At 39.5% G+C, this 8,891-nt stretch overlaps 2 protein-coding genes and 4 non-coding genes across 6 annotated transcripts; all 6 read right to left on the bottom strand.

The window, feature by feature from the left end:
• Positions 1–143: 143 nt before the first annotated feature.
• Positions 144–4,086, bottom strand: kctd14 (potassium channel tetramerization domain containing 14). Its single transcript, XM_077193912.1, has 2 exons — positions 3,933–4,086; positions 144–2,988 (listed from the first exon to the last, which is right to left on the bottom strand). The coding sequence occupies exons 1-2, from the start codon at positions 3,987–3,989 to the stop codon at positions 2,320–2,322; spliced, it is 726 nt and encodes a 241-aa protein (XP_077050027.1). The 5' UTR covers positions 3,990–4,086; the 3' UTR covers positions 144–2,319.
• A 560-nt stretch (positions 4,087–4,646) lies between these two features.
• rps3 (ribosomal protein S3) lies at positions 4,647–8,750 on the bottom strand. The gene is made up of 7 exons (XM_077193911.1): positions 8,650–8,750; positions 7,951–8,081; positions 7,742–7,835; positions 6,829–6,923; positions 6,343–6,530; positions 4,989–5,198; positions 4,647–4,713 (listed from the first exon to the last, which is right to left on the bottom strand). The coding sequence occupies exons 1-6, from the start codon at positions 8,677–8,679 to the stop codon at positions 4,993–4,995; spliced, it is 744 nt and encodes a 247-aa protein (XP_077050026.1). The 5' UTR covers positions 8,680–8,750; the 3' UTR covers positions 4,647–4,713; positions 4,989–4,992.
• On the bottom strand, positions 4,795–4,940 carry LOC143697162 (small nucleolar RNA SNORD15). Its single transcript, XR_013186202.1, has one exon. It is a non-coding gene; the product is annotated as a small nucleolar RNA SNORD15 (small nucleolar RNA).
• On the bottom strand, positions 6,072–6,219 carry LOC143697165 (small nucleolar RNA SNORD15). Its single transcript, XR_013186205.1, has one exon. It is a non-coding gene; the product is annotated as a small nucleolar RNA SNORD15 (small nucleolar RNA).
• On the bottom strand, positions 6,631–6,778 carry LOC143697163 (small nucleolar RNA SNORD15). The gene has a single exon (XR_013186203.1). It is a non-coding gene; the product is annotated as a small nucleolar RNA SNORD15 (small nucleolar RNA).
• On the bottom strand, positions 7,467–7,614 carry LOC143697164 (small nucleolar RNA SNORD15). Its single transcript, XR_013186204.1, has one exon. It is a non-coding gene; the product is annotated as a small nucleolar RNA SNORD15 (small nucleolar RNA).
• Positions 8,751–8,891: the final 141 nt, after the last annotated feature.

Genomic DNA, 8,891 nt, shown 5'->3' with positions numbered 1-8,891 from the left:
GATTTAAATAGGCCTAGGCCTATTTTTTTTTAAAGTAAAACATGTAACTAAACATATAAGAGGCTATAATAACAACAGAGAATAATTAACTAGCTAGCATAGAAATCAGTAAATATTAGACATATATAAGTCAAAATAACACATTTTAAGTAATTACATTTATTTTCAAACATTTTGAACTAAAACAACAGCTATAGTATACACATTTAAACTTAAATGGCACAACATCTCTGTGAACAACAATTTTCATGAACGTTTGAAACGCTTTCTCGTTGAAAGCTTTCAGCTTTTCTTTCGCAACTTTTCACACATGAGGTAATTCTGGCATTCTGGAGAACAGGCATTCTGCTCTTTCCTAATATTATTTTGCACTTTTTTAAATGATGAAATGGTTCCTCCCAAGTGTCTTGGCAGTGACAACATGGAACAGATATGAGACAACTACAGTAGTTAAAACAGACATATTATAAATACATAGCACAAATTAAGGTAATATTGGTATATGAAGACAAGTGGACCTTTTGTGGACGAAAAATGTTCATTCTTAAAGTATCCATTGGGAATGCATGAGCTGATTAAAAAGGTATACATTGAATGCAATGCAAGTCACTCTGGATAAAAGCATCAGGCAAATGCATAAATGTTAAAAGTTATAAAATGCAGTTCGCAGATATGGACAAATTAACAGCCCAATAACATTCCCTAAAACCAAACACTGATGAAAAGCCTTTTACCAGCATCATGTGGCAAACACTTGCACTCAAGACTAAAAATAAACTGCATGAAGTGTATGTTGTATGTTTTACCCAGATTTCTATTTTAAGTGCATTTCTGCACACATACACACACTGGTATATCTTAAAATATGTCAGAGCTATTGTTTTCTATCAAGCTGCTCACCAGTAATTTTTTTCTATGGCACGTTTATAAAAGTCTCCCTGTGGTGCAAAACCAGCTTTTAGTGTTGTTTATATGTCCATGTGGTGTTTTTAATATGCTTTAAGATAAACGATGTGCATATTAATATGTCAATAACATTGCTGAGTATTTTCTCCTTAAAACTGCAGTGAACCAGAGACAGTCTCAAAAACGCGGTTTGAAATCGCTGGTGTTTCTGACGTCACAAACTATATTGTAACCAACCAGGGGTGCTTCTCAATATCCCTCCTCGTCTCCTCGCTCCTCTGTCCTCCATCCTATGACCCTGAAACCAATCAAGCACAGCCATCTTGAAGGACATCTCAATTCTCTAATTGCACCGCGAGGAGTCGAGGATCGAGGAGGCTTTGAGGAGTCATGAGCGAGGATACACAGGTGTATCCTATGCGGAAGTGTTTTATTGACTAAACGTGACGCACGTAAACATTCTCCTCCCCCTTCACATCGGTCACAATAATTTGAATTTGTTCTTTACCCTTGCAGTTTATATAAACCACACATCTCACATATTTCAACATGGTATCTTGCTTTATTATTATTCATAATGAATTTCTTAAATAAACAAACTTCAACAACATTAAGGGCAGATCCTTTGAGCGCTGCTGATGACGCTATGAAGTGACGCTCGAGTGATCAAGTATTCCAATGTTTAAAAAAAGCTTTCATTCGATTCCTCCGTCCTCACTTTCTTTCCTTGCGTCCTTCCCTCACAACCTACAGGGGGAGGAGCTGAGGCGCTAGGAAAGGAAGCGAGGAAAGGAAACGAGGATGCACAAATAAGAAATGAGAAGCACCCCAGGTCAACGTGTGATCGTCTGAGCTGGTGTGAGTGAGTGGAGGCGGGGCTAATTTGCATATTCATAGAACTGCGTATATTAAATGAGGTAAGCGTGTACTTACATTCAAGCTATTTTTACGCATGAGGATTTTTTTCCCCCAATGAAAAAACGTTTAAATATGTCATTTTGGTGATCAAAGATGTTTTCAGTTTGAGTCAAACTTGACCACAGGGGGACTTTAAATCCTAATTTAACTAATTCAACTTTCTAACTTCGCTACTTAAACTTCCCAACCCTAACCTAATCCTGGCTTAATCTAAGACCTGTCTGTGAAACGTGACAAGAGACATCCATGCAGAAGCTATTTTCAGCCAAAGGCAAGGATAGCATGACTTAAGTCAATATTAAACAAGGGTTGAACAGATACTGACAGATAAGATCTTCATTATACATCATTAGCAGCTGTCTGTCATATGGGTCTGCAGCTAAAGGAACAGATGTTTGATAAATCTGATTTGTGTGATAAGTTAATCATTAAACATTCCTTCATTTTGTACCCCTATTTCCAGGTCATGAAAGGCAAAATGTAGAGCCTCATTCTTTACCACCAGGTGAAAACCAATTTATAGAAGAAGTTGTAGCTCTTAAAGAGAAACCCTTTGTCTATGCGGTGTGTTTGTATCTTTACTTTATATCCTTTGGCTTCTATGTCCGTTTTGACGCAATCTAACAGGTCATCCACTGATGCTGGAGCTTTCCACGGACCAAAGCTCACCACAGACTCTTTTGGGGTGCCGAGACTGTCAATAGCATCATTGTATCTGGCTAAATCATCTTCTGTCCTCACAACACACACGATTATGTTGGAGTAGCGTGAGGCGATGGCCTCCGCTCTGGCCACCCGTACAATCACCTCCAGGTTTTCACGGTAATTCGGCACACGGGCCAAAAACTGCTGTCTTCCAACCGTCTCTCCAAAGAACTGAGGCGTCTCCTCAATGGCTTTGACCAGAGGTTTGATGTCATAGTAAAGCGCCTCCTCGTGCACTTCCTGCAGGTGATCAGTAGGAACTTTCTCTGTTCTGAGGTACTCAAGGATGTGTGCAAAATGAGTCCCATCACGGTCTACGAAGTAACGACCCTCGGGGTCCATCCGTTTGGTGGATCCGTTAAACAGGTCTGCCAGTGTGGAGTTTGGGAATTTCCGGATGGTCCCCAGGGATGTGCTGAAGACATGACCTCCGATATTCAGCTGCACAACTTGGGATTTCTGTGGACAGAGAAAACAAGCACATAAGGTCATATTGCTTTGATATGAGGTCAACAAATTATAAAGTAGTTTGTTTTAAACTTTTAATAGCCTGAAAGATGTTTACCAGTCTTTAACTATCTAACCTCTCTATGGTGAAATAAGGCATAATTAAATACTAACATTGAGCAAGTTGAGGAATCAAGCAAAGCATCAAAATAAGACATCACTACTTCAATAAACCTCCATGAATAATTGGTCATTAGAAAAAAAGGGGGAAACCTCAGAATATTAATTTTAATCAGATTTGTAAAATGTGCCTAAATATTGCAAAAACATTAAAATTAGGCTATAGCAGATTTTCATATTGACATAACATGGTATTTATATGGTAAAGGTATTTCAGATAATTGCTAAAAGTGTCATGTCATGATAGTACGTCATAAATATATAAAATTATGCCATGTAGGCTATTTTAGTATACTGTCAAAAAAATTGAAGGATGCAGCAGATTTACCTGCATATAACTTGCCATTAATGTTACATGCTCAGTATTTGGAATTTAAAAGGTGTTTTATTAATCTAAGTTTTTTGGTAGACTAAGTAAACTTTGTAGTCAAAATAAAATGCAAAATTAAAGTCGAAAAGACAGCCGTTGTTTAATCTTTTACCAGCTTCCGCCTTAAGCATACAATACTCTTGGGAAATAACTACTTTCTCGTCACTCCGAGTATCGTGTACGAATTACGCACAACTCGCGAGTACAGGTAGTGCTGTGAAAATATACCGTGAACTTTGATAGCACTCAGACAGAGACAACGTTATGACGTATCAAAATTAAATGAATTTTACAAAATTACACATCAGTGGATCGAAAGCATAGCTGAAACACTTAACAGCTGTTACATAAAATAGATCGCTGAAAATGTTACCCGACTAGTCGTTTTCAAATGTTAATGTCTTACCGACTGTAGAAGTGCTGAGGACTGTTTTCCAGGAGATTTATAGTCCGGTAAACTCATTGTCTTCACTTAAAGCTCGAGTTCAAGCAGTCAGCAACAGCTCAAGCTGAGACTCAGGTGTGCGTGTGTAACTTTATAAGATCCACCCATGACACACACGGACAGCCTTCATGAATCGACAAGCAACTACTTTTCTCTTTAGAAAAATCCCCCCCAGAAAATTCTCAAATAATTTAGTCCACTAACAAAAGTACCACGGTTCATGCTTTTTGTTTGATGCATTTGTAGTACTTTAGAATACCAAGTAACAAGGTGTCATCTGACACCTTCACAGCACATCTATTCAGATTACAAATTCAAAATCCCCAAATGTTTTGTGCCATAACCCGAGTTTCAGGAACTAAAAACCAGTAGCGTTTAATCTAAAAAAATTAAACATGTTATTAAATAAAGTTAAGCACATAGCGATTAACACAAGAGCATACCAGTAGGGTAAAAACATTCAGCAAACCTCCATATGCAACACACATGTATAAAAAAACAGTAAATGCAGCAAAGAGAGAGAAAAAAAACACATCACTAACATGCATGATACACCTTTGATGGATAACATGCCTTATGAGTAATTACAAAAAGCTACTAAAACCTAGAAGTACTGGAAACATTCGTAACAGCTTTGAAACAGCACTCATTTAAATCAAATGAAAACCGACAACATTTCCCCATTTATTCTTTCATTTTATTATACAGAAAAGTGTAGGCCTTCCATCAATGATCAGTCAACCTGGAAGAGACAGAAACATCTTGTTAGAAAAATAAAAAACCCACACCACATTTCAAAGACTAGTCAAACAAGAAAAAAAAACCTTCTCAGACAAATGCCTCAAAATCTTCAATCTAAGAGGACACACGTTCTCTGAGGACCTGAAGTCAGACGCACAGAACGTGAGCTTGACCCAGAATCCTCAGAGGGCGGCCTCAATCCGACTCGTCATCGAATCATCACTGAAGGGTATGTTGAGGTAATTTGACCTCAATACTGGGGTTTTATGGTCTTACCCCTTTATGCAGTGGGCACTGGGGTTCCCGGTGGCATGACTGGGGCCTCGGCCTTGGCCCCGGCCCCCTTCTGTTCTGACACTGGGGTGGTGGGGAGGACCTCCTCTTTGGGCTCCACGATGCTGACGTGGTCGGGCAGGGGCTTCTTGGGGCCGATCTTGCCACTGGGATCCCAAGGAAGCATGATTTTCACCTTGATTCCAAGCACACCTATATGAACATACAGATTTAGAAAGACAGAAAATTGTGACTGGATGAACGATTAGTATAATACCAACCCATTTGATCTTTACAATAAGCTTCAAAGCATTCAGAACCTTCTCAGACTAACGCCTCTAAATCGTCACACTGCTCTGAAAACGTACAAAACAATGCAATTCTGGTTCATTACATCACTGAAGGGAAGATAATTCGGTTCAGAGATTCCATTTGGAACAATGATTAGTTACTCAATATGCCAAACAGTTTTAAATGGTAAAAGCTTTGCACATTAATGTCCAAGTACTTAACAGATGTGCATCAGCTCAGACTTGCTGGTTTGGATCACAAGCTCTCAATGCAATAGATTAATTGAAATGGGTCTGTTACAACTACTCAATCACCTGATCGCAGTAGTGATTAAATCAGATCTCACGGACCCCAAATATGTTCATGCTTGTGCGGTTCTACCACCCTAAAATGTTAATGTTTCTTGTATCAAGACCCAATTTACAAGAAAAATTTGCTAATATTTAGAATCAATTACGTCATTTTAAAATTTTATTTATACATTTTTAAATTGCACTGTCCCCTAGAAAGAAAAAAAAATGCACCACAATTTGCTGAAGATTTGAGAAGGTAATACTCATGAATCTGTTTGAAACATTCCATGGATCAAATTTAGTTTCCTTTTAGTTACATTGCATTTTTCTTACTCCATACTGTACTGTTATAGTACTGCATTCAATTATTTTAATAACTTAGCGCAGCACACCATTGCAAGCCCTGAGGACAACAAACGTGATATAGAAATAAACAGAGGATATGGAAAGAAAATAATCCGGAGTCCAATTAAAACACACTGCCTGCTTTCCATCCATCCACCCTTCTCAGACAAATGCCTCGTATGTCTTCAAGCGATTGGACTCGCTGCTTTGAGAACCTGAAGTCAGACGCACAGAACGTGAACCTGACCCAGAATCCTCAAACAGAACGGGCCCTTTTCCGACTCGTCATCGTATCATCACTGAAGGGAATTTCGGTCAGCAAGTGTGCATGGTGTGTTAGGAATTGAACTTCCCATTAAAATTACTTGCTAAAGATTAGGCAAAAACAAAACTTCAAGAGAGCCATGAGTTCAATTCATCTTCCTCACCCTGTCGGAGCAGGACGTGGCGGACAGCAGTGTCAACGTAGTAGTTAACGGGGTCTCCACTGTGGATCATCAAGCCGTCCACAAACTTCATGGATTTGGCTCTCTGACCTCTCAGTTTACCAGAGACGACCACCTCACAACCCTTGGCCCCGCTCTCCATGATGAAGCGCAGCACACCGTAACAGGCCCTGAGGACAACAAACATATGGAAATATAAACACAGAGTATGGATATGAAAAGGAAAAATTATCTGGACTAATTAAAACACACGGCCTGCTTTCTATCCATCCTTCTCAGACAAATGCCTCATATGTCTTCAAGCGATTGGACTCGCTGCTTTGAGGACCTGAAGTCAGACGCACAGAACGTGAACCTGACCCAGAATCCTCAAACAGAACGGGCCCTTTTCCGACTCGTCATCGTATCATCACTGAAGGGAATTTCAGTAGGTAAATGTGCATGGCGTGCTAGGAAGTAAACGCTTACCTACGGACAGCCAGACCTCCGAGCAGCTTGTAGCGCAAAGACTCTGCCTGAGCGATGGCGCAGAGACCCCGGGTGGCGACCTTCTCAGCATACAGCTACAATGAAACAAGACCCAATACGTCAAAAACTAACCAATGAAACAGGTCTGTTACAACTGCGTATCTACCTGATTGCTGTAGTGATTAAATCAGATGCCATGGACCCCAAACATGCTCATCTTTGTGAGGTTCTGCCACCCTCAAATGTAAATGTTTCTTGTAATAAGATTCAGTTTACAATGAGAAGTTAGTCAAAAGTCTAAAATATTTAGTTTCAATGAAGTTACTCAGCGTTGTACTGATATAATACTGGATCTACTCAACTATTTTTGGGGGGGTTCTCAGAAAATAAAGCACCATAATTCACTAAATATTTGAGAAGTTAAAACTTTTTTGAAATATTTTTTGGAAAATATTTTGTTAATTACAAATTTTACTCAGTACTGTACTGTTATAGTACTGCATTCACTCATTTTAATAACTTAGCGCAGCACACCATTGCAGGCCCTGAGGACAACAAATGTGCTATAGAAAAATAAACAGGATATGGAAAGCAAAAATTATCTTTAATCCAATTAAAACGGCTTTCCATCCACCCACCCTTCTCAGACAAATGCCTCGTATGTCTTCAAGCGATTGGACTCGCTGCATTGAGAACCTGAAGTCAGACGCACAGAACGTGAACCTGACCCAGAATCCTCAAACAGAACGGGCCCTTTTCTGACTCGTCATCGTATCATCACTGAAGGGAATTTCGGTCAGCAAGTGTGCTAGGATCTTCTCAGTGCACAGCTACAATGGAACAAGCCCCAATACATCAGAACTACCCATCCCAAACTAGTTTTGGACCCCATTTATAACTTCACTAAACTTACCTCCACACTGCCCTCTGGGAACCCAAATCGTTTCTGAACGACAGCAGTCAGTTCACGAATGCGGCGGCCTTTCTCTCCCAGAACATTCTGGGTCCTAAAAAGACAAACGGATGAAGTCATTGCACTTTGTGCTCGAGTTAAAACTAAATCAATGCTTTTAAACACGTGTGGTCATGGAACTAAACTAAACAAGTGGATATAGCCCACACCTGGTGGCAAGGATGATAATTTCTGTTCTTGTTGGCGTGACACGGACCTCCACACCGGAGTACCCATCCTCGGCGAGCTCTCGGGTCAGGAACTCATTCAGTTCAGCTTTGAAAATGCCATCTGACACGAACTGATAGACAAACATTCAAATGATTAACACAATCCTAAAGCGGAAATAAAATTGCAGACAAGTGACAGTCTCAGGCTATATGATCTTACAATTACATTTTACTTGCATTGTTTAGTATTAAACCCCATGACAAATGTTACACAAAAGGTAAAGGACAAACCGTATGCGGTTCAAAAATAGAAATATTAAAATTGCATCTACAACTGCTGATATATTTATCTCTACATAGAAGTTAGTCCATACCTGAATTAAGTGTCAAGTTCTTGCAGTCACACAAACAAAAGCTTCCGGATACATATAAAGTGCTTAAAGGTCACTTCTGTATTGTAATATACATGTTAGAACCGCACAAATGCGAAAGTAGACTAGACGCAGCGCTGCGTTTATCTGCCATGTTTCACATCAGATTCAGTGCCGACATCATCCGGCTCAATCCACATATACAGCCTTTGAAAATCCTCATCTGAACCTCTTTAATTATAATTTAGTAGCATAGTAATAATGTACAACTCTTATTTCGCACTGATGTGCTTTAATTACATATATTTGAGGTGAAATTCGCACCAACCTTTCTCTTCTTCGAGATTTGCACCGCCATCTTGTCAGAGGCCGCAGACAGGAAAAGGAATTGGCAATAGAGCGGAAGTGCACTTATGGCAAAGGATTACTTCCGTATGAATGGATGTGATGATGGGAACTGTAGTCCTAACGTTACACGCGACAATCTCTATGGTCATGACCGCATTTTGTTTTTAAATTGTACAGAATTTAGACCTGCGACATATAATTGTAGTACTTGTATTATTTTCC

The sequence above is a fragment of the Siphateles boraxobius genome, unplaced genomic scaffold, assembly GCF_051911475.1.
Source record: "Siphateles boraxobius isolate OS27281-9 unplaced genomic scaffold, OSU_SipBor_1 31, whole genome shotgun sequence".
NCBI classification, from domain to species: domain Eukaryota; kingdom Metazoa; phylum Chordata; class Actinopteri; order Cypriniformes; family Leuciscidae; genus Siphateles; species Siphateles boraxobius.
The sequence above is the reverse complement of the archived record's forward strand: the minus strand, read 5'-3'. Positions and strand labels throughout refer to the sequence as shown.

Coding starts and splice junctions, on each gene's coding strand:
- rps3 (XM_077193911.1), bottom strand. CDS start 8,679: ATGGCGGTGCAAATCTCGAAGAAGAGAAAG. Junction 8,082..8,649: donor AAATCTCGAAGAAGAGAAAG/GTTGGTGCGAAT, acceptor TTTGTCTATCAG/TTCGTGTCAGATGGCATTTT. Junction 7,836..7,950: donor ATTATCATCCTTGCCACCAG/GTGTGGGCTATA, acceptor TTGTCTTTTTAG/GACCCAGAATGTTCTGGGAG.
- kctd14 (XM_077193912.1), bottom strand. CDS start 3,989: ATGAGTTTACCGGACTATAAATCTCCTGGAAAACAGTCCTCAGCACTT. Junction 2,989..3,932: donor CCTCAGCACTTCTACAGTCG/GTAAGACATTAA, acceptor CTCTGTCCACAG/AAATCCCAAGTTGTGCAGCT.